The 26,586-nt window shown below is 32.0% G+C and overlaps 2 protein-coding genes across 2 annotated transcripts in view; one reads left to right on the top strand and one right to left on the bottom strand.

Annotated features, from left to right (window-relative positions):
* Positions 1-8,542, top strand: part of LOC143236175 (transport and Golgi organization protein 2 homolog) — a 28,068-nt gene extending 19,526 nt beyond the window's left edge. The window contains exon 9 of the mRNA XM_076474462.1: positions 5,191-8,542. Coding sequence (XP_076330577.1) covers positions 5,191-5,311 — 121 coding nt within the window. The 3' untranslated portion in view covers positions 5,312-8,542. The remainder of the gene's footprint in view (positions 1-5,190) is intronic.
* Positions 8,543-14,313: 5,771 nt separating this feature from the next.
* Positions 14,314-22,520, bottom strand: LOC143236173 (beta-alanyl-bioamine nonribosomal peptide synthetase ebony-like; the record flags this gene model as incomplete). Its single annotated transcript, XM_076474461.1, is given in 4 exon segments — positions 14,314-15,302; positions 16,813-17,058; positions 20,462-22,315; positions 22,317-22,520. Coding segments are annotated over 4 exon segments (2,439 nt in total), but the record flags the coding sequence as incomplete, so codon positions are not given.
* Positions 22,521-26,586: the final 4,066 nt, after the last annotated feature.

Raw genomic sequence — 26,586 nt, 5'->3', positions numbered from 1 at the left:
TTTTCCTCTCTCCTCTGATATTTGGGATCATGCTGATCACTTAGCCTCACTGGATTAGCATCCTGTGCTTCTCCTTGGCTCAAAAGTGGTGTGCTTCCCCACTTCTGATCTTAGAATCTGGGTCCTCGTTCTACAGAATGTGGGATTCTAGCCAATTTTTCAAGAGGATGCAAGTACTGTACCAGAAATTATAATGTGGGATTCCAGCCAATCTTGCGAGAGGATGCAAGTACCATACCAGAAGTTATAATGTGGGATTCTAGCCAATTTTGCAACAGGATGCAAGTACTGTACCAGAAGTTATAATGTGGGATTCTAGCCAATCTTACAAGAGGATGCAAGTACCGTACCAGAAGATATAATGTGGGATTCTAGTTGATCTTGCAAGAGAATGCAAGTACCAAACCAGAAGTTATAACATGGGATTCTAGCCAATCTTGCAAGATAATGCAAGTACCGTACCAGAAGTTATATTGTGGGATTCTAGCCAATCTTGTGAGAGAATGCAAGTACCGTACCAGAAGTTATAATGTGGGATTCTAGCCAATCTTGTGAGAGGATGCAAGTACCGTACCAAAAGTTATAATGTGGGATTTTAGCCAATCTTGCGAGAGGATGCAAGTACTGTGTCATTTGTGATTAAGAAGTGAATAAAAATAACTTTTATTGTGATAAGTTTCAAGAAGTAAAACCTTTTTAATTCTAAGTTTTTCTTCAATGAGATATGATGCAGCTGAACATACCCAATGTTTTCTGTTGTGGCAATAAATTCCATTATTTACTTCAAATAGCTGAAAAAGCCTTGGAAGGATGGCTTCTCTCTGTTGAGTATTTTAAAGTTAGATATGTCTGTACTTGAACTCTGGGTTTTTTACCTACGTATTTGGTTCAGGGTAAAAAGTTATTTATTTTCCTTTTCTTAGATGTGTTGTTTCATTGTTAATGACTGTTTAATATAATGCATGTTTTATATATCTGTGGTTGTCATGTATTGGTTAGATGATTCTTCTGAAGTTTTATTTTTTTTATTATCTTAGGTGGGATAATTTCTGAGTGTGTACAGAAATATTGTATCTTTATTTATTGTTTGGAGTATATAAATCTATCTTGTATAGTTATTTATATTTAATAATGTACTTGCAAATTAAAATATCTTAAACAAAAATACAGTGTAAGTTTAAAAAATTTGTTTTTTTCAGATGACAGATCTGTTTGAATGTTTAATGAAAGGTTTGATACAGTCACATAAAAAAATTGCTTTAACTCCAATCTGATCTATTTTGATTTAATCATGAAAGTATAACCTTTTATGACAAGTTAATAAATTCATAAATACATTACTTTATATATTTTCTCATTTTGAGGAGGTTAGAAATATTTTATCGATTATGGTGTTTGTGAAATGTTTAGAACAAAAAGTTAGTTTTGCTTTTAAATTATTTTTCAGTACATTAAACACCAAAAACTGTACACTTCATGGAAAGTTACTTCATACAATACATTATTTATCTTTTTTAGTTAGTTCACTTTTTAAACTGTAGTATTTCATTTTATTTACTGGAAAAATATAAAATTATTCAATCAAAAAGTAATTTGAAATGAATTGAGAACAAAAGAGACTGTAATAAGAGTTTATAGGTTTTATTTATCTATGTTTGGTCATTTATTTTACTTGTTTCCTGTTCTATCTGTTGGATTATCTGTTCTTCTTTTGTTAATTTTTATCACAAATTTGTAACAGTCATAATGCAACATTATTATAAACTTATTAAAAGGTACAAATTGACATTGTTTCTTGACCAATGAAGCTAAATTCAGTTCTGAAATATTAAGACAAAATTTTTGATATCTAGTGAATGTGTTGTAAAAATTACATCCTTTTGTAACACTTCATGGTAGAGTACATTTGTAACACTTTATGTAATCATGGTAGAGTACATTTCTCTTTACTAGGATTAATTCCACATCTAATCATAACATTAATAGTTGAAGTAAATTATTTATAACTATTAACAGCTGGGCTTGTTCATATTTACTCATTGGTACACTTCAAATACTATTGTTATAAATTTACTTTTAGATATAAAAGTAGCTTACATTTACAATCTACAAGTACATTGTACAATAAGATAGCTTTCAACCAGATACTAAATTCAAACTATCCTACAAGATAGTCTGTATGCTTAGATTGAGTTTATTTTTGGTGGAAGGCCAGAGGAACCACAACACCATATAATTAAATGAAGTTTAGTTCAAACTTGTTGATTGAGGTAAATAAAGATATAATGAGAAAACAAAGATTTAGAGACTTGTAAGTTTGGGCAAAGACGTTTTACTCTTGTCATAAGCTCTCATTCAACATCATTATCTCAGCTAAAGAATTTGTTACTCTTGTAAATAAAAGAAGCTGCCATTTAGATTAGTACAATGTTGAAACTTTGTAGAATAGACAGCACCTGCCTGTTGTGGAGACACAAGTGTAGAGGACGTTTCAAAAGTCTTCCAAAGACGAAAGGTAGAAGCTCTACACTTGTCTCCACAACAGGCAGTTGCCATCCATTCTACAAAATTCATCGTGAATACTTTGCCTAAACAATCTATCAAAGTACAATGTTATTGAGTGATGATTTATTGGAATTTCTTCACATGAAGCTAATAAACTCATCACTGTGAGGAAATGTAAAATAAATACATGATTTTTGAGCGGTTTGGCTCTTTGTAGTTGTTTCAAAATGTGGCAAAGTCTCCATCATTTGTGTTTTGTTTTGATAAAACTGGAAGATTTTGTTGAAATATTGGTCAAGTGAAGAGAGAAACGTTACTGTATACTTATGTAAAGCTTTTATAGTTGGACATGATGTCATCGAGCAGATACTGGACATTTTAGGAAGATCCCTTTACCAAAGCTGCTGAATATTGATGAGTCAAGTGTGAATAAAGCTGTTATATGTCTTTTGTTTGGACATAATGTTGGCATAGGATATTCAACACACTTGAAGATAGATATTAGATCCTTTATCAAAGCCGAGTAAAACCATTTGGAACTATGTAATAAGAATGAATGGGAAGGAATTATGAAACTTATTCTTTGTAAAATTTATGCTGAACTCAGGCTGAAAAACTAGCTATAGACTTGTTTTGTTTAAGTGCTTTTCCTTTGGAAAAGAAAATTTTTAAAGTTACAGAATGAATTTGGTTTTGATGAGAAACTGATTTTATTGTTAGCATTAGTGCATACAGTAAAAAACTGGAAGGTGATGAACCAGTATTTTCTAACTGAATTACCAAAGTTCAAAGTCATTTAAGAAACCAGGAAAGAATGATTTGTAGGAAGTTAAAAAAAAAAGTAATTCTTAATAGGACTTGGTGAATTAACAAGAACATCAGGTACCAGATCAGAAGGTGGAACTTGGTGAGTTATCAAGAGCATTAGATAACAGGTCAGAAGATGAACTTTGTGAGTTAATAAGATAATCAAGTATCAGGTCAGAACATCATTATCTAATGATAAGAAGTTGAGAAAGAGTCTTCAGGCATTTATTTTTACTTATTTTAAAGGAATTAACAATTTATAATGAATTTTTGGAGGTCTTTAACATGTTTTCATCCACTTACTAAATATCATGAAAGCAGGGTGCAGAATGTAAGAAGAATAGTTTAAAAAATGACACAAGAAGAGCTTCTGATAAATGGAATATGAAATAGTGTAATCCCTTGAGAGCTGATAAAGAACAAGTGATGATGGATAGATAGCTAATCAAAGTTGATTTCTTCTGTAACTTAGTGTTGCAAATTAAACAGTTAAAAAATTTAAGCATTACCATGTGCTGATCACATCTTTTGTTTTGCACATGGTAATGCTTAAATCCCTTAGAAAATAATAGCACTCACTAATGACAGGAAACTATGTTGAGATGGATCTGTTAATAGACTGCATATTATAAAGGATTCAGTTAATATAGAATGAACTTGGACAGTTTATGAGATGCATGTACGAAGTGGTTTGGTCAGTGACATCATGTTATCTAAAGGGTGGTTTCATGTTGAACAGGAAAAAAAAAAGGAAAAATGCAACAAAGGAAGAGGAAGTGATTGGGAACAGAAACTCAAAACTGATTGACCAGGAGAAAGAGAGAAAATAATAAAATGGTAATAAATAGTTGTCCAGTAAGGAAAAGATCCAAGTGAAAGTTTGCATATTTAAAATAAAAATTAATTCAGAAATAAATGATTTAAAGAATACAATTTTTACTGAAGCTAATATAAAGTGAGTTATGGAATGAAATATATGAGTGATAAGGATGTAATTATGGAATGAGAACTCGAGGAGATCATCAAATAACATTGATAAACTAGTCAAGAAGTAAGTTGTATGGTATAAATAAGAAACTAATGAAAGTTACAGATAGGATCATTTGAATTAAGTTATGAAAAATAATTTTTCTGATGCACAAAAAGTCTGTGTGGTACAATTATGTGATGGTATTGTAATTCGTATGATAAGAGGTTTGTAGTAAAATGTGATAGTGAAATAGCACTTTGTGCTATTTACAAATAATGTAAATATTAACAGTTTTATAATCACAAATTAAATAACGAAGAAACAAATTTACAAAAATATGAAGGTGATTACCACATGCATCATTGTCAAGGATATACTTTGTGTGTACAGAAAATCTGGTGAATTTTGTATTCTCAGTCTGGTGTCTTCATACATGAGTAACTCCCTAGTGAAGTTTAGGATAAATTTTTACATTGAAGTCAAATAACATCCCTCAAATTATGCTAATTTAGCTCAACTGTTCCTGACTAGGGTTAACAATTCTAGCTTTAATAGTGTTAGGCATGAATTTTATGGTTGTCACATATACAGTATTATATATAACTTTCAGTTAAGAGTTCTATCTTTTACCATGCTTTGTGAGAGTTTATGGTTATTAATATGATTATAAACAGTTATAACACTTTTGTTTTTTTTAACAGTTTAACACAGTTAAATTTAACAGTTCTTTTACACAGGTTTTATGGCTATGAGATGTGTAATTTTTCTGATTATGGTTATTATTTCCAGCTTTAAAAGTGCTTTACACAGGATTAACAGTTATGCAGTATGTAATATTATCTGGTTATTATTAACAATTCGAATTTGAACAGTACTTGAGTTATGCTGATAAAGAGTTATTCTTTCAGAACACATTCTGTGGTACTTATTGACGGCACTGGTCAAGTAGATTTTTATGAAAGAACAATGAAAGATCCATTGAACAACAGAAATTGGGTAGACGTTCACCATACCTTTCAAGTAGAATAGTCATCATGACGAACATGAAACAGTGTTTTGTTTCAAGTGTTTTAATCTTTGGCAGGCATAAGAGCTGCTAAAATTCTAAATAATAATTAAAATAATATTTCTATATATAGATATATATATATACATATACATATTGTTAATTATCAGTTTGAGGCTCTTATATAACATTATACTGAATGAAAATTATAATAATTCACTAAGGATGTTGTGAATAACAAAACCAAAACCTAAATTGTTCCTATTACTTATTTTTTAATTTTTTGAGACTGTGAAAAGTTTTAGTGTAGACTTGAAGTGATTTCTTCAACTCCATTTATTACATTCATAGTTATTCAGCAATTTCTATTTTTAGGACTTTTATTATGCATGTATTGAGTCTGGAAATATATGTTGTAAACTTTTGTTTTCCCAAAAATTATTATTATTTTTTAAATTCATAATAATATCCGATTTTGTTTCCAGCTCAGTACCTACTTCAATTTATGAAAAACAATGTTTTTGCAATATTCATAAACATCATATTATATACACATTGTAATATGTAGTTGTTAATACTAACTACCAGTCAGAGCAAGCTACCAACTTAAATAAGAAATTACTAAAAGTCAAATAAGTAGAGACTTATACTTTCCTATGTTTTCACTAGTAAAGGTTAAGATATATTGTTTTATATCAGTTACCATGTTAGAACTTATGCACTTTTCTTATTTCTTTAACATGTGCATTTATTTCATGTGATGATAGTTTTATTTGTACTTCATTATTATATTATTAATGTAATTGTAGTTGAATGATTTTTTACCTGTTTTAAATATATCTTTCATTGCCACAGACATATACCTGTCCCTCTATAGAACACTGAGATGGTTACTTGTATTCACCATTCCAGAGCACTGTCATAGTTACACACATGCTTCTACATGAATTGTCTTTTGGTCATGATAACAGTAATATAAAGTAAGTTTTCTAGGAAAGAGGTATTTGATAAAATCAATAATAAAAAAAGGGAAAATGTTGGATATACAGTCAAATATTCAATTACACTGAAATCATGACTGTAATTAAGTAGGTTGGGAAAACAACCACATCAGAGCTACATGTAACTATCTGTCTGGTTACTCATTACTTGTGATATGCTCTCACAAGGAACCTAAAACAGAGTCATTATTTCATGATAAACAACTATGGCATTCTTTCATAGCAAACTTAAATATAACACATACTTTTGTACCAAATATAACAGACATTTTCTCATGGGAAATGTATAGATCATTCTTTCATAGAAAGCTTCAATTTGAAGCAACCTGACTTAATAAATCGTAGTGAAACATTCTTTTATAGAAAACCTAATTATAGGGTACCAATTCATAGAAAGCCTAAGACTAATACATTAATTAAAAGTAAATCTACACTGAAGAATGTTTCCATACAAACCTGAAACTGAGTTATTATTTTCATATTAAACTGAAGTAAGATAGTTTGTTACAGTAAACTAGGAAATAAAGTATTCTTTTCTCAAAAAAAAAAAAAAATGCCTTGTCTTGGAGCTGAGACATTCTTGCATAGAAAACAAAAATAGATATTTCATAAAAATTTAAAACTTTGATATTCTAATCAGAAAAGGTGACATGTGGTTAAATGTGAAACATTCTTAAACACTATTTTAATATCTATAATCATTAAAATAATTATTGTTGATAAGTTATGGCACATAGTTAGATGAAATATAATGATTGATAATGGCACATGTAGCCAAATATATATAACCTTAAACATATAAAAACATAAAATACATTACAGAAATACCAAAAAAACATCACTACATTTAAGGGTTTACACATCAGGTTACTTATTATTAAATCTTCCCTCCATTTGAACATGTTGCTACTGAATGGCTTAAGTAACCACAAGTTCAAATAAATCACTTTATGGAAACTACAACTGTTGCTGTTTTAAGTGTTAAAAGAACAGGTTATGGTAGGAATGTCCTATTTTTAAAGGCAGGGGCAATCAAAGTATTCCAGATTGATAAAATTCCAGTAGTCTTCTAATAATTTAATTACTTTCTGCCTTTTACACTAACAAGTTATAGTTCCCATCACTTTCCTTACAGAAGGAATAGAATTGCTCTTAGATATGTTCTCTGTCTTTCTGTTTAAACATGTAGGGACATTGTGGTCCACTTCAATTGCTTTTGGTCTTCCACACCACACGTGGATTTAGAGTACCAAGACTGGAAGGCATGTGCATCCTCCAATGATATAATGCAGGATTTCATGACAAACTTATCCATCTGTCTGTCAGAAACCCTCTAGGCCTAACATGGCATCATTTTCCCTTAACAGTGGACACTTCTAATTATGTTAGCTACATCACCACTTGACACTTTGTCTTATGCTCAATGACTTGTCTTTATCCTACCACAACTACTTGTTACAAGTCCACACATTTTTACCTAAACATTGTTTGTCTTGCCTATAATCATTGTAATTTGTACTTTTTATTGCCATTGTCGTTTTTGGGTCTCAAACTTCCCATTTTGTCTTGTTACCAATGTTATTCAGGCCTTACATTGATTTTATCTAACAATTTTGAACACTGCTTGATTTTCTAATTAGCTGTGCTCTTTGATTGGATAAGTTCTTTTTTGAATATTGTCTTCTGGCCAAACAGTTTGTCTACATCTTAACATTTAATCCTTGTATGTAGGATTGTTTGGTTATTGGTTCTCATCATCTTAAGTTGTAGTCATGAGAACATAAAACTGGCTTTGATAGCATTGCATCTACACTGGAATCTGATATATCTGGTGGACATTGCACATCTGTATTAGATGGTTGGGCTGTGCTATCTTGTAATGTGTCTTTCCTGTGTTCAGCACATTGGTTTGTACCTACTACTGTGACATTGATGTCAATAATAGTGTTGTCATCATCATGTGAAAGATCTACTTTATATTCTATACGTTCAGCGTGTGTTCATCTTACAACTCAATTATGTTGGGAGCTACTTGTTATTTTGGGCCTAATCCTTCAAATGAGTTATCATATTCATATGGTTAACTATTTTTAATCTATTCATATGTATTTACTGTGAATTTTTATCACGTTTCTTGCTTTATGAAATTCACTGTAATTACACAGACCTACAATGATTTTATTGTTTTGAAATTTTTACATGTTCTACACTAATTCTTGTACTTAATAAAAAAAATATAGCCATTTTTCTCCATCATATACAGACTTTTTATATGTCATATCTACTTTTACCTAAATGAATCACTTTCATTGAAATTGAGTCATATTTTGTTATGTTGAAAATATGAACAACTGGCTATAGCTGTTCTCCAGATCAATTATGATGAGAGTCTTATCGATTGTTCTAGATCCCAGACATAACAAAAGTAATGATAAAAATGCTCATTGTGTTAAATGAAATAATAATTCGATCTAAGTAAGTTTCTTCTTCTTGATTTGTAAAAAATTCTTACATGGAAAAAAGGAAATCTTTATAGTTTAATCATGGAAGATCCATTATTATACCAACTTTTATGAAGTTTAAATTCATAGGCGTGCATTACTTGTTAGATAATTTAACAAGTTCAGTCCTAAGATTCTATGGTTATATTGTTTTTTAAATGCAGTAACAATTTCTTATCACCTAATTTAATTTCACTGACTTCTAACAATTTTTTACTTGTTTCTCTTCATATCTGGTTACAATTCTCACCTAATACAATACTGACTTTACTTGGAGCTAATGTTCTCCTAGACTGGCTACAATAAATGAAAGAAAAGAGCTCTGTTGAGTAAAATCATTTGCTGTTGTTATACAGTTTACTTATAATAATGGTATCTGCTCTTCATGTTTACTGATCTACCTTGTAACCGTAGCTTATATTTCATCACTGTATCCCTATTTATGGAATCTAAGACTACTTATTAAAATATTATTTATATTACTATAACGCACCTACGTTCTTGGTACTACTACCTTTACTTACTGCTATAGGCTTATTTAACACGACTTTATTGTTAATTACATTTAAAACTGTTGTGTATATCATGCCCTGACCACAGTCACTTTACTAGCAATACACACACCCAGCTTCTACAAGTTCAATTAATATTTAACTAAAAGTTTTTTATTTTAATTTCTGTAATAACTTGACAGCTGTCAAGTATTCTAATTTCGAAGATCTTTCAAAATCTGTGGATTATACTGGAGTGATTTAGCCATTTTGACTATTTTGATAATAGTTAAGGAAAAACGACCTCTACCTTCCACATAAGTATAAAATATATCTTTAGCTAACCCAAATAAACAAAAGTATTTAAACAATATTTTAATATTTATCAGAAGTGTAAAGTTCGTTCTTTCCTAACTTATAAAATATCTAAGGTCTACTTTATAAGAAACCCCTGGTGGATGCTGTCTTGCCAACTCGTGTCTCTCTCTGGGAGTCATTTTGATGTGAATTTAATTTGTTAAATAGAACCAATTAATCACCAAGGAGATAGGGCAATTCTCATTCGCCCCATTCGTGGTTATAAGATGTGCGCCTGATTTGTTATTGGGGCAAACTAGATAAATTTACCGAGTTGATTGGGCTAATAGGTAAGTTAGTGAAGGAGATATTTACACAAATGAAAGGTTGAAGTTGGACCTACAATCTATCAGTGCGGCGGGAGGATCTACAAATACTATGCCAAGAGTTGGTGTAGGGAGAAACTATCCCGAGAAAACCCACTCTCATTGGTAGGATGACAATATGTCAACAGTGCACGGATATAGAGAAGTACGTATGGGAGGCAAAATGAAGGATGTGGCTAGGGGTTAATTTGTGCTTTGTGGAGTCTGTGATTCTTCGGTTATTTGAGAGGAGTTCAGGCAGGATTTTCATGGCGTGCTTTATTTGGTATTTTGGTAGAAAAGGAAGAAGGGTTCGTTTGTAGTTTGCAGTGGCGTCGATAACGAGGGCATTGAATCAGTTAGTCGTGGAGAGAGCGGAAAGAGCTTCTGAGATGAAAAGCAGGAATGGTGCCAATTAGGCCAGTTTACTAGTTTGTTTGAAGACTTGACGGTTACGAGATGAGTTACTATATGGGTCCGAGAATCTTTTTCCTTGTAGTTGTTTAAGTGGTCTATTTCTGTTTCTGATGTGGGAATAGTCTGTATTTTTTATCTCTTGTATTTGATTGGTTATCATTGTGGGTTTTGCAGTTTCGGTAAGCAGTGTGTATTGATCAAATGTTGTGAAGAATGGCCTTGAGAGATATACTGGTAAAGGTTGCATGTGTGAGAGGCTTCCGGTATGGTTCTTTCAATTTCGAAGTGGTAAAAATCAAGAGAGCAGTCATGGCTGAGGAGGATGATGTTGGCACTGGGTAGAGGAGCCATGAAAACTTTGATGAAGAGTGAGGGTAAACCAGTTTTTTTGGGTGTTATATGGTGAAAACCATGGATTGTTCGGTAAAGTTGGTAGCGTACAGTGGAGAGAAGTCGAGGGTAGTTCGTCGATGATTACTGACGGTGTTGGATAAAAGGACAGTTTACATGCCGGTAGGAAATATGGTATAATACGTCTTATTTGTCTGTGACTGGTAATAGGAGCTGCTCGAGTACACGATACACATGCAAAATGACCCAAAATATACTATGTGTTATTTGTAGCGATTCATCATGACTAAACATGCCCTAAATATAACAAACCAATAAGATATCAATATTTTCACTACTTGGTTTGAACTTGATAAAAAAAATTAAAACGAATTCATTGTAATTTGTGATAAAAAACACGTAAACTGCAGATGTTAGGTGTATCAGTTTCTTATGTTTATCCAGTTCTTGGTGTTTAAAGGGAAAGTATCAAAAAATAGTAGTACCCTCTCTTAACACGTTTAGTGACTCATAATTAAGTTTGTAGGCTTACGATGCTGAAGGGGCCTGGTACAGTCAGGACCACCATGCCGGGCCAGGTGGACTTGTCATAGAAGGTTTTCGATGATAAGCTGCTTATGCTACAGCATGACCTGAAAGGAGATTTTGTTATTATTTAATCCATACTCTTTTATAATGAATTTCCATAGTAATTTTAAACTTGTCAAAAGACCTGGAAATAATGCCAGATTAAAAATCACTGTCTTTAAAATAAAGTTCCTTTCTTTTCCTTGTAGACTAAAGAATCATCCAAAGTGTTCTATACAAATCTCGAGGATACTTATTATTCAGCCAAAACTATCAAAGAAATATCGGTTTTACAGTATTTTCTTCTGTCTCTGTTCTGTGGGATCTTATATTCTGATCAACTGTGTCAACAATATATCCTTTTTAAGTAGGTGGTATGCACCAATTAAAGTAGGCGGTGTGTACCAACTAAAGTAGGTGGTATGCACCAATTAAAGTAGGTGGTGTGTAACCAATTAAAAGTAGGTGGTGTGTACCAGTTAAGATAGGTGATATGCAGGTGGTTACAGCTCTCTGTTTTATTTCCAATTGAATAACAATAAGTCCCTGATGTTCTCGACAAATGGTTTTGTTTTATATATTGATCAATAATTATTATAAAATATTTATAACAATAAAATAAGTGGCACACAAGGCTTCTGTAATTGGCTTGTACAGCTGAACAGGCAACTAAAAAAGCAAGTGTTTTTTTTCGGTGTAACTTAAGTTTGTAGTTATTCATCATAAATTATTATATAGTTATGTTTTGATGTTTTTCATCTGTAGATGATAAATCAGTTTTTTGAATGTTGCTTATCATTTTTCACAATCGGTATAAATTATTCAATGATAGTTCGTTGGAATTTAGTCCTGATCATCTTTCTAAGTTGGTACTAACATTTTCCGAGGAATATCCTTGCTCATTTTTCAGGGTTTGTCCTTACAGTATTTCGAAGTAGATACTGAACATCTTTAAAAACAAGGTGAAATCGCTTTTCCAAGTTCGTTCTGATCATTTAGAAAGTTGGGTATGACTATCTTGGATGTTAGTCTAGCTCATCTTTCTGAATTAGTATTGATTATCCCTTCAAGATATTACTCTTATATCTTTTTCAAGTTGATTCTGACGAGTATTTGGAGTCAGTCCTTATCATTCTTAGCAGTTCTTGTGGCTCGTATTTGCAGTAGTTCATTTGTGGTGAGTTTATGTGTTCAATGTTATTTTTTTCTAGTCCTGAGAGCCTTATTTCATTCAACACTGCCTGTTATTGGCTCAGTTGGTAAATTACAGTCTACCATTGTGGAGACAAGTTCTTACGTAAACAAATAAACCACTGAACACCTTTATGATTATCCCAAATAGTGAGAAATAGTTCCGAGAGAAAATTCTCGTCATCAGTGGACTACAACCACATACCTCATTCTTCTATAGTGTATATTTTAAAGTTACAAGACTTTTAACTATTTTTTAGTGTTCTAGCTTGGAAACAAATACATCAAATCGAGAGTGATTGGTTAATTCCATGATGTAGTCCAATCACGGATAATTGTATGTTGAACTACTCTATAACTATGATCATGTGGAAAATAATTAGGTCTTCATGTAAGTGTGATCAAATTTTCTGGTCTGTTAGCTGGAGGGAGAAGTTAAATTTTAAATAGTTTGGATATTTTCCATTACGTTGAAACTTGTAAGGTAGAAGACCAAAGAATTATTGTGTTTTATCATTGCCTTCTCAATCTTTATATATGTACTGAGTGTGTATTTGTTTAACGTCAGGTAAGTTTCATTCCTAAATTCACCAATTTAAGAAGCTTCCCTTCATTAAAAAATATATTTAAATACAGTTCCTCTTAGTCTTTATCACAAGTAATAGGTACAAGTACTTCACCCAACTTGTACTTTATTCTCAACTTAAGAGAGTATTTTTTTTTCGAAAACCTCTAAGAGATTATTACATTTGGCTTTCTACATACAAAATCATCGAATCTTCAGTTATTGCATAGATCAGCTGTGTATTAGAATAGACCTTAAAATCTATAAGCTCACGAAATGTTATTGTTGAAGTGGTTTTTATTACGTAGATTTACTGCATACTAGGTGAGTCCTTGGACTCTATAAGCCCATAAACTGTTATTTTTCTTAACAATGTTCCTTTACAAAAACTTGAAAGTGCTAGCTGTAAGTATAATAGGAGGGTGTGACATCTCACAGCTGGAGAGGAACTTTCCAGCTCTAGGTGCATCTTGAGTGACACCTAGGTCTCTATAGAACAAAGACAAGGTAGATTCCAGTAACACTACAAAGTTGACAAAAAACATTGATAACTCGAGTAACAACCTCGCATAAGAAATAGTTGGTTCATCCATTGGTTCACATCATAAACGAGGAATCGTAAGGGTTGGAAACAGTGATAAGTCCAGTTGAACCTATCATGATCATCGAATAGCCATCCACAGAGACTGCAGCAACCAATCCGGATGCAGCTGAAAGTGAACCTCCCATTAAAACCACCAAAAATGATCACAAATCAACCCATAGTAGAGCATGTTTCAGTGCACGAACGCCACTTTTAGAATTTTACAATTAAATTCAAACAGGCTTGGGCTAGACATAACCACATGAAGGGCCATTCCTCAGTCGCGATACAAGAAGGAGGTTCGACGCCTATGGAACAGCTTAGTTAAAACCTCGCAGAATTTGCTGAAAAAGAATTTAATTTATAGAAATATGTGCAATTGTAAAACGAAAAGATTAAATGTAATTTTAAAATTTACTTTGGATGTTTTCTTTTCCATATTCCATTTTGGTACATTTCAAAATTACCGAAACGTGTTAAACCAGTCAATCTGGATCAATCTGTAATTTTCTTCATTCAGTACAGAAACATGCTTGTAACTATAACTTTATACATTTCTTGTAAATATATGTTCAACTATGATATCTTTTCACCTTAGTTTAAGAAATGTTAAGTCCGTAAAATATTTGTAATGTGATTTTGATATTATATATCAAGTAAAAACCATATTGGCAAGATTATAACTGTTTATTATCGTTAGAATACACAAGTTCGATACCATATCAAGCAATTCTTTACTATTGTTTAGCTTAAAATTACCAGCAAAGAACATAAATACAAAATGAAAACTTTATAAACCTGCAAATAGGAATGGTCACAAGTAAAGAAATAAGGCTGCAGATACCGTAAATATTATTTATTCAAACTACAAATCCTTATTTTGACTCCACCCAATATAATTATGTACTATCATTTATATTTGGATTAAATAATAACCACACGATAACAGAGACAACTATAACTCCATATACAGTTAATATGCATGGTGTATCTTATTCACTCAATGTTTACTCATATATCGTAGAACCTAGTGTTGTAAATGATATATATGTACCATAGATAATTCAAAGTCAAGATGGAGACATGATCACTGGAACCTCATAGAGCTTCAATACCGATCCATGTGTAAACAAAATTGTCAGGCTATAGAGATCGATATAAAGGACGACATTGGTCGGCTTTTCGTATTGGACCAAAAAAGAACGGTTATAATGTTTTATCTTCACAAATTACAGATATTTGACCAGAGACGTTAATAGATATTAAACATTAAAAACCGTTTAACATCAACTCATTCATATCATATGTTATTACTTTCACGAACACATTAAATAACTTCAGCGGTGAAAACTGGACATGCGACAAACGAAAAATGCAGATTAGCTAGCTCCCTCTTCAGTAAATTATACCTACACCAAATCAGAATTAATTCGCTCATCGTGAACCATCGATAAGATATAAAGGAAGTTATAGACCAGAACTTTTCAAGAAATAAATGGCAAATGTAACTTCACGTAAACAACAATGTATTTGCTGTTGAAACTCCGTCGTTAAACAAATCTGTAATTCACAAACAACAAAGTTTCAGAAGGCGCTTCTTTAAATGGTACTTTGTGTTCATACATCCATTTCTGTACGTCCAGTGTTTCTACGTGTTGATAATCAAGATATTTTGTGCAGATATCCTATACAGATAAGAAACAAAAATGTTAATAACATACATTGTGGTAAATAGTACGAATTATTTTTGTTAACCATAATGTACACTATTCAACCACAAATGGTACACTGTTGTCAGGGGGTGAAATTTTACCGGTAATTTACGGTACTGAGGGCCGAAACTTATTTTTTTAAGGCGGTATTAGTAACAGAAATTATTTGAGCAGTCTTGTCATTTTTTTACGTTTAGACAGATTTTTTCTTTTTCAAAAACAGGTCTATTTGAACCCAACTGATTATTGTACTTCAAGATTCAGCTGTTTTAAAACTTTATTCTTATTATTATTTTACCACTTGTTTATAACTCTGTGGTCAAGAGATTTTTTTATATATCATTCTTTGGTTTCTGACTTGATAACATAACAGCTCCTTTCTTTCATACACATGTAATGTGGTTCTGTCATGTAAGTCAGTATTAGATGATCTTTTTCTCTTACATAATTTTGTTCTGTCATGTAACTTAGTGATATAATATATCCTATACCGAAAGCTTGATTGTTAGTTTAATCAGTGAGATCTTCTGTCGTTGTACATGGCTGATCAAGAGTGAGGGAGTATATAATTTTTGTTTGTTATCCTTTTTGGTAAACAAATGTTAATCTTCGAATGAGTTGTAGGTCAAGAGTAGGAAACTGTTTAGTTACTATAGCTGATCGTAACCACTATACAACAGTGCAAGTATAGGAATCTGTTTAGTTACTATACTTAAACGTAACCACTAAACAACAATATCAAGTTAGGGAAACTGTTTACCTAATATAGTTGAACGTAGCCACGAAACAACAATGTGAAGTTAGAGAAACTGTTTAGTTACTACAGTTGAAAATAACCACTAAACAACAAGGTCAAGCATAGGAAAGGGTTTAGTTATTATAATTGAACGTAACTACTAAACAACAAGGTGAATTGGAGAATTCTCAAATTAATCCATAGAAGACAAACACTGAACAAACTACATATATATTGTATCAATATATATTGATACAAACGTTCGGATTATGTAACCGTTATTTTCCATTCTCTTTATCAGTATTGTAGTACTTCACATTTTGTTACATTTTCACAAAACACAAAAACTTATTGTGCTTCACCCTTTCTTCTATTGTTTTTATTACACTGTACAGTTTTTATAAGGACTAAAATAAAATATGCTTTTCGTCTTTTCTTTTACATTTTCATCACACAAATATAAGCAGCTTTACCAGACCAGTAGTCCAATGGATCACTCTTACTACAACCTACTGTTTACATTTTTACTGACCAATTATAAACAGGTACAGTATTTCTGCCTGACTTGAAGAATGAAGGTCCACCCTCCAAAAGCACTTACATTTTGGATGTTAACAATGAATTATTTGAACTAAACATTCTTATTATCCATCTACGGATAGCCACAACTTTGAACACACAGTATCGGAGAGGTATATGTTTAATAATTACATGTTTATTTATTTGTTAAGAATTTGCGTGTACTACCTGTGTCATTTTATTTGAGTTGATAATAAATACTCCACAAAATCCTTTCTCACGAGCTAATTTGAGAACGTGACGCTCCATCGAAAAAACTATTTCAACATTCTGAGCTGGAGTGCATGAGGGGTGTGTCCCAGCAGTGAAGTTATGTAACCAGCTGCCTCCAAATTCTCTTAGTCGTGTTCTCCATTTTTCCTCCAGAGATTTCAACATCTCAAGAATTATTTTAAGATCACCTGTTGGTTCGACCTAATAAGAAATAATATTGGCTAATAACTTAATAGTTATTTTTACTGTTTTCTATGTGTATAAAACTAAGTGACAGTTTCAAACTTAATATCAGAGATCAGAATTCCAACTATATTGGAGAAAGGATTTGAACACAATAAACAATTAAATTAATAAACGAGGTATGTCAAGAAACGTTTCCTTAAATATACATTCTTGCTTCAAAATGTCATCAAGAGATGATTATATTATACTTCACAATGCTTATTATTCTACTGGTTAGCTTATAAATACCATTGTGAAGATTGTTATTTTGAATTATTTAGTACAACTTCACAATAACAAAAATTTCTTGTTATGTTGAGTTTCAAATTCTGTGATTGGCCTATCACCAACAGAAATAATCAACAGAATTAAAGAATATCTAACTTTGAATTCCTTTCACTTGACAATTTCTTACTTGCTTGCTGAAACACAAATAAAGTCACTACGAATTTTAGCAAAGAAATCAACTAATTATCCTGTTGATAAATTAGCGGCTAGTTAACCAGCATCACAGCAGTTTATTTTTTGAGTCACACCGTTAGAAACTGGGTTTCGATACCCGTGATGGACAGAACATAAATAGCTCATTGTGCAGCTTTGTATTTAGTTCCAAACAAACAAAAGCTACTTCCACTAAATAACAATACAGATTGTGTTGAAGAACAACATTATCCTACTAAGCTGTGTTGTACTGATAGAATAAAATTAGCATTCCTAAAAGTACTGGAACTGTCCAGTATCCACATTGAAATGTGTGTGAATAATATAAAAGGTGTTCTTATGTTATGGGAACAGAAGATCTAACACTACACATAATGCCAGGTACAGCTAGAGCTCACAGATTATTATTTACCAAAGTTCATGTAGTAAATCACTCTGAATGTGGCCAGAAAGAGAAAGCCATTACATAAGTTATTGGTTGGTGAAGTTAATATTTACAGAAATTAACACACAGTTTAATGATAAGTGTATTAAAGCTTTCCCTGATGGCTATGAGAAATTGTATAATTATTGAAAAGGACAATGGTATGGCATGTTTGAAACGATCCTCGTCACGGGCTTTCTGGTGTTGGAGAAATAGAAGGCAGAATCAAAGTTTTTCAGATTCTACACGAAATAAGCCAGCAAAGATGTGTAGCTAGAAGAAGGACTTTCTAAACTACAGCAACGGAAGGTGGTGAGTTTTTTGTCTAGATAAATGGGTCACCATCTTGTAGATTTCTGGAAGACAGTAGTCTCCTTGTGATAAGTCTTCGTTGGCCATTTCTGAGAGTGAAGACAAGAATGCAATACATTTCAATACTACTAAAACACCAACACACTCGTGAATTTACCAGAGGTCGTGTAGAATACACTTGGTCTGTCAACTGGATATCTGCATAACATTATGATAAGTTCATTACAGATTTCAGTGATTACCCCTGATGGCAATTGTCAACATAATGAAAAGGCGATGATCAGTTAAGTTTCAAAATACTCTAGTTATAGAATGTCAACTGTTACAAAAACAATTGGAAGAATAAAATATTTTCCTGAAATGAGTCCATCCTCTGGAATTCTGGAGAACTGTAGTCTTCCCTGATGAATCACCAGCATACTTTTAAGGGAGTGTAGAAAAATAGGAAACAAAAACTCTCCTGTTTGCACAAAACAGTAAAACATGATTCTTTCGATGTCATGTAGTGAACATCGATGAGGAAAAACTGTGGTGGTTGAAAGAAAAACCATCTGCAACCACTGTTTGAACAAAGTTTTACAGTTTCATATCTATACATTTCAAGAAAATGGTATCACTAAGTACAGAGCAGAAATGGAAACATGTAAAGAGGTGAATGGTATAAAATTCATTTCTTGATTTTCACAGGTTCCTGATGTGAGCTACATGGAATAAAAATGTAAGAAGATAGAAGACTTTATTGGAGGAAATACTGTATGGCATGTTCCTGGGTTGCCGTTTATATAACAGGAGAGCTACAGATTAGTTTAACATAAACTGAATCTCTCGAAGTCTGAATTGTTCCGTCAACAAATGATTTTCCTGGTGATTCAGAGTATGTGTGCAAACGCGTCTAACAATGAATATTTTTAAAACTGACCAACACGAAAGACCGTGTACGAGGTAAACTGACTTTTCTACTGTGCTCTTACTATATTCTTTTGATAGAATCATTCTGTACTTGTAAACAAGCATTAGACAATTTTTATCAATAAATGAATAGTGTGTTCTAGAAAATAAATAAAAATTCGTTTTTTGCTCATTATTCCAGCTTTATGAATTCATCAGGAGAATGTATTTTCTATAACGAAATATCTCATACAAATTAATACCACTTTACTCAACTAATAGATAAATGTACAAGAGTAATCTTGCACGTGGTCAAAGACTTTACTGATTAATAATATGTTTCCAGATATTCTTTGCACATTAATGTAGGTATTTTAATACATGACTAGAAGCATATGTTGTTCTTGTTGTTACTAATCAGAAGCCTATCCATCAATTTGTTTCAATAATTTGATGTTTATAAAACTACGATCAGTGATAGACTATTAACTCCAGATTATTTGCAGGAATGTGTCACATTGTTGAAATGATAAAGGCATCAGACCTTTGTTCATTTTCTAGTGAACTCGTTTAAAATTTCAATGTACTTTTTGAAAACCATTACGTGAATAAATGTAATAAAAATCAAGATTGTTGTCAGTGCCATTAGAACGTCTCTACTATAACTTGAGGGTAAACATACAGAAAACACAAGATAACATTTTTTATTTCAAACATGATTTTGTCTTGAAAATAATTAATTTTTTACTGATAAAAAGTCATTACGATTTTAATTCAGATAAGACTAGAGATATATAATTGAGAAGCTATAGAATCCTGACAAATTCAAATGTTAAGTAGGTGTTAGAAGGGTTACGTGTTATACTGGAAAATGTAGTTTACTTAAACCAGTAAGAAATGTTATTCAAATGAAAAGTCTTCTAAGATAATTGCGAGAAAACACTTGATAAATGCACAGATTACGTGCTACAAAATAAGTAGAGAGTTTGTAAACAACTATTAATAAGCATAAGGAAGTATTCTATTGATGGCGATAAATACTAAATGTTTGAAGCGTACATTGGTTTCTATTCTATATAGATGTATACAAGTAAAAATGGTTTCAAACGTACAAGATAAAGGCTGATTTTACAGAAACCTTGCAGCTCGACTATTGTGTAGGTATTAAAAAATCAAAGAAGCTGTATGTTAACTTTTATAGTTGAGTATGATAAACATGTACATGAACTTCCATTAAAAACAAATACCAAACGTATTCAACCGTTTTAATAATGTCTTTAAAGGCTTTTCTAAAAAATACCTTAAACCTCTTACCTGAGGTTCGTTGAAGAAATCAAAATTGCTCATAACTCCAACAGTGTGAGATGTCTCGTTAACAGCAACAAAAGAGAGTTTCTGCTCGACCAAATCCTTCCATAAGAGCCTCAGGAACTCAATATATTCCTCAGCTGAAGTTTTTAAAATGAAATCTAAAGGGTTTTTCTTGGTAAATGATTGTGAAATTATATGTGCAACGTCATCAAAGTTTGTCATATTCGTTATCTCTTGAACTTTTAGTTGAGTTAACTTACTCTCACTTGACTGGAAGCTATCAACAGTTTGCAGAAGAGAATTTAACGACGGTGCTGTAAGAAATTCATCCATATCAACACTATACCCAAATTCATTTAGCTTACTGACAGTTTCGACTGCTGTTAAAGAACTTCCCCCATTTTGGAAAAAAGATTTATTAAGGTCCAGCATTGACTCGCCAACTGCAAGTATTGACGATATGATCTCCATAATGTCTTTGTTTGTGTTGACATGTCTCTCTACTTCCAATGACTCAGCTCCGACATGATTAATTTTTCTGTAAATCATTTTCTTTAATGTAGCTTTATCAATTTTGCCACTGACCAGGAGAGGCATCTTGTCCACTTTATATAATTTAGGGATCATAAACTTGGGAAGAACCTGTTCAAGTGTTTTTTGGATATCACTGATTTCTAAACCATGGCCTTCTTTTGGAGTGAAGAAAGCTAAAATATTTGGGTCCAAATCTTGTGAATTTTCACAGCAAACAACCACTTGTTTTATCTCTTGTATGTCTTCAATACATTTTCGGATTTCTTCCAAATTTACTCTCATTCCTCGAACTTTCACTTGCATGTCTTTTCGCCCAGTGAAATACAAAGTGTTATTTTTAATAAATCCTAGATCTCCTGTCTTATAAACGGTATCATATTTGTTCGAAAACGGATTCTGAAGAAAACTAGAGGAATATTTTCTTTTCATTTCGTGGTAGCCCTCGGCAACATTCAGTCCACTAACACATATTTCTCCTACAGTTCCTTCTGGTACAACTTGAAATAAATCGTCAGTTACATATATTTCAGTGTTAGAAATAGGTTGGCCTATTGGAACTATATCTTCAATGTGTTGATAACATTGTTCTTCTCCATCAAATAAAGCAAACGTTACATCACCAGTGGTTTCTGTAGATCCATAGAAGTTGGCAATTTTGGCAGAAGGAAAAGCTAGAAAGAATTCTGTTAGAAGTTTCTTTGTTAGTGTTTCTCCACTACATACCCACAGCTTTATGGTTAAGTCTTCTCGGAAGCTTGGCTCAATCTTCAGATACCAAATAATCATCTGTAACAAAGATGGTACAACGACTATCCTGGTGACTTGATGTTTCTGAAGATGTTGAAGTAGATTTTTAGGATTCTGGATTGTTATGTTTGGAAGGATAACAAGAGGTCTACCAGCCATCAGTGGTGGAAATGTTTCAGTTAGGGAGTCTACAAAAGTAAGGCTTTTTATAGCAGAGCACGTTGTGTTATGGTCCATGGGGAAGTTCAGAAGTTGCCACTTGAACCTGTTGTTGAGGTTTCTGTAACCAAGACGGATTCCTTTTGGGTCCCCTGTGCTTCCTGATGTAAACATTATAACTGCAAGAGAAGGTTCTTTGTTAAGCCTCTCTTCATCGTCTTGAAACTCTGAAGAATTTGAGAACAGAACATCATCGACATTGATGACCGCAACAGTGTCACGTCTAAGTAACTTTATAATGTCTTCATGACTTGATTCCGTAATGACACAAAATGGCTTGGTGCTCTTTAAAATAAAACGAATTCGCTGAACTGGAAAACATGGGTCTACTGGTACGAAGGCCGCCCCAAGCTTAAAAAACAGCAAGCTGTGCAATGAGGCTCTTGGAAGATGGGGTCATGCAGAGGGCTAATATAATCTCTTTCTCTCCAGACACCACTGAGTTGATGGCCGAAGTTAAACTACGAGCCAATCTATTGACATATACGTCTAACTCTTTATAGGTGAGTTTTTTTTCTGGGTCAATAACTGCTGTTTGAAGGGGAAATCGTGTTACGGTAGTTTTTTATAGCATCAAGAAAATCAATACCACCTACTTGAGAACCTCCTGGTAGTATACTTTTCGTAGACATTCTGTAGGGAATAAGTATGATATCTTTGATTTGTTAATATAAACTTTCGTCTCATAAACAAACTAACCTAGGGTGTATAACGTCACACTTCATTTATCTAAACAGGAAGAGTCGTATAACTCAAAATGAGTTTATCTAGAGGGAATAGTTCAGTTACCACTTACCTACGATGTGCAACAGGTGATTATAAAATCAATAATAAGAGAGACAAAATACATTATATGATAACAATATCAGTAACTGGAACGACAATGTAACTATATTATGACAAGACATACGAAAAGAGAGATAATGTCCTTCATACGACTTCAGTTCAGACTGTGGTAACTACTCTAAGAAAAATTTTTAGTAAATGTGCTCTATGTAACCTTTACATTACATATAAAATTTCAAGGTAATCCTTCAAGAAAGATATAAAATATCCAATGGTGATTGAATTACTTCCTTCTTCACACCGAAAGTATGAAAACTATTTCATACAGTTTTTCCAAAGTGGTACACTGATAGATCGTTACAATCTATAATTATGCGTGAACTTTGGTCTGACAATAAGTCACATGTGCAAAGTTACTTTACACTAACCGCTAGAGGGCCCGGCGTGGCCAAGTGTGTTAAGGAGTGTTAAGGCTTGCAACTCGTAATCTGAGGGTTGCAGATTCGCATCCCCATCGCGCCAAATATGCTCGCCATTTCAGTCGTGGAGGCATTATAATGTGACTGTCAATCCCACTATTCTTTGGTAAAAGAGTAGCCCAAGAGTTGGCGGTGGGTGGTGATGACTAGCTGCCTTCCCTCTAGTCTTACACTGCTAAATTAGGGACGGCTAGCACAGAGAGCCCTCGAGTAGCTTTGTGCGAAATTCCAAAACAAATAAACAAATTTAGTTTCATATTCTAACTACAAATTTACCTACGAGTAAAAGTAAACCATATTTATTTTTTTGTCCTTTGGATTAAAGACGGCTGAGTTGCAAAAACGATAAAAATAAATAAACAGGCAATGGTTAAGCTAAGCATACTAAGTTAGTAGTTTCCAAATCTAGTTCTGAAAAGAATAAGAAAGGTGAAAATTTATTACTTATTAAACAGTTATTAGTTATTGTCAGTTATTATTGATTGACAGTTACTATTTATTGTGAGCTATTATTTATTGAACAGATACTATTTATTCTCAGTCGCTATTTATTGAACAGTTATTACTTATTGACATTTATTATTTATTTACAGCTATTATTCATTAGTTAACAGTTATTGTTCATTCACGTTTATTATTTATTAAATAGTTTTTATTTATTATTGAACAGGTCTTATATATCGACAGTTATTATTTATTATTGAATAGTTATTATTTATGGAACAGCTATTATTTATTGTCAGTTACTATTTACTGTCAGCTATTATTTATTGAGAGTTATTAGCTATTGTTATTTATTATTTATTGACAGTTTTTATTTATTGTCAGCTTTATATATTGACAGTTATTATTCTTAATAGTTATTATTTATTGTTATTTACTATTTATTGAAAAGTCATTATTTATTAACAGTTATTATATATTGCCAGTTATTATTTATTGATTGTTACTATTTTTTGTCAGCAATTATTTATTGAACAGATATTATTTATTCTCACTCTTTATTTATTGAACAGTTGTTATTTATTGTCAGTTATTATTTATTGACAGTTTTTGTTTATTGTCAATTGTTATTTATTGAACAGTTATTATTTATTGTACAGTTATCATTTATTGACATTTGTTATTTATTGAAGAGTTATTATTTATTGACAGTTATTATTTATTGTCAGCTAATATTTATTGAGAGTTATTATTTATTGACAGTTATTATTTATTACGAGGTTTAAGCATAAAATTTGCTAAATTTTATGAAGTTCTTGTGATTAAGTAGATTTAGCGTAATTTAATATTAGTTTAACCAATTATTGCAAATAATGAAACTTTGATTCAGCTATAGCAATTCGAATTTGTGATGACAATAAACTGCCGATCTAGATTCCATTTTGTTACTGTAAAGGAAATTATTAGCATTGCTTTAGGGAGCAAAAACTAGCAATATATGTTTTAAAGAATCTGGTTGGTTCTGTAACGTTTCGGTCTCTTCCGTGTAAAAGGGTTGCTATTGTTCGTGACTATCAAGTGTCACTTTCTTACTTGCTGTGATTTGTTGGTACGTATTGATAAAAAAGTCATAATACAAAACAAAAACAACATTAAAAGACTGAGTTTGAGGCTTTAACGAAAGAAATCAAAATTGGTGACTACATTGGTAACTACTCTTCCAGCACTGATAAAAATGTTACAGCAAATATTTATTCTTTTGTTAGAAAGGTCGTGTGTTTTGTTTTTTATTTCTGTTTGGGACATGATGACGGGTGACACAAAACATATGGTCTAACTAACTAATGAATGAATACTTGGTTTTAAAGTGCTGTCAATGTTATAAGAGAAGCTACCAGTTTGGTCACCAAATGTAATTTATTTCTCTTATGTTCTTTCTTAAAATCCTTTCTTGGACGCATCTTTTTTCAAACCTAAGATATTTTTATTACATTTTCGAAACAGTCACGGATAATGTTTATCGGTTTTAGTAAATAAAGAGATCACGGACCATTGGGCCTTTCAAGGTTGTCCACACACAGAAAACTCGAGAAAAGTAAAATTTTAAGTGTTTATTGAAATAATGTTACTACACTTTTTAATTCTTGAAACTCCCTGAGACACAAAATAAATAATTTTGTTCATAATCCAACCAATGTGTTACGACAAACGCAAATAATCATAGTTTTGTTTGTTTCTAGTTAACCACAAAGCTACACAATGGGTTGTCTGTGCTCTACCCAATTCGGGTATCGAAACTCGGTTTCTAGTTTTTCAACACCGCAAACATACCGTTGTGCCATTGGTGGACTAATTGTAATCATGCTTCATAAGTTTGTGAAAGGAGTTCACACCATAACAATCATTGTTTAATTTGAGTCTTAGTTTTCAAGAAACCAGATATTTTTCTCTAAAAATTCTATAAAACATTCGCCTCCATTACTGTTGTCGACAACTCATAGGAAATTTACTCATTTAGTTAAAAAAGTAAAACTGTCTTAGCTAGATCCTTCCTGCTTTTTCTACATTTTTAAACTCGTGTTCCTCAAATACAAAAGAAATTAATCTGTTATCCTATAAAGCATAAGGATAATCATATCATATCTTTATGTTCTCAAGATAAAGTAATTTAATCTGGCTTATCCTATCAATAAAACATGACTCTTTTATACCCAATACCTGTTTTGTGAACCTTTTTAAATAAGTTATTATCCTTTTATAGAATTGAAACCAAAACCATGCACAGAACTCCTAACAAGGCTTAAATAATGTATTGTAAATAGAGATAAATACCTCTTTCAACTTGTATTCAATATGTCTGTTAATAAATCATGTTTATGCTACCTTTGTTACTAGGAACAGAACAATGGTTCGATGGATCCAGTATCTTACTTATCCATCACTATGGTAACGTTCTTTTCATCAGTCATGCAATCGAGTGACTTACCCGTTTATATTACATTAATAGGAGAAGTTTAAAGCTTTGTTTTTTATATTATTAACACATTGAGACAATATTTTTCTATCTTTATTATTGCATATTATAATATGCACGTCGATTTAATAAATGATGTAAGTTCGTTTATGTCATTATTAATACATTGGTTTTGTAAATGATGTTAAAGCCTATGATTTTTATGCGATGATAACCACATCTATGTATACAGTATTCATGTACACATTATAAAACATGGATGATATCAACATACAGTGTTCATGAACACATTATAAAATATGGATGACATTAGGATACAGGATACGCGTAAACAGAAATCTATTAACACAAGTATTAAATACGTCCAAACAAACGTAACCATATTTTAATCTGTGTGTAACATACACAGAACTAAATATCGAATAATAAAATTTAAAAAATATCAT

Source organism: Tachypleus tridentatus, chromosome 13 (assembly GCF_004210375.1).
Source record: "Tachypleus tridentatus isolate NWPU-2018 chromosome 13, ASM421037v1, whole genome shotgun sequence".
Lineage (NCBI taxonomy): Eukaryota > Metazoa > Arthropoda > Merostomata > Xiphosura > Limulidae > Tachypleus > Tachypleus tridentatus.
Note: the sequence above shows the minus strand (reverse complement) of the source record. Positions and strands in the feature narration are given on the sequence as shown.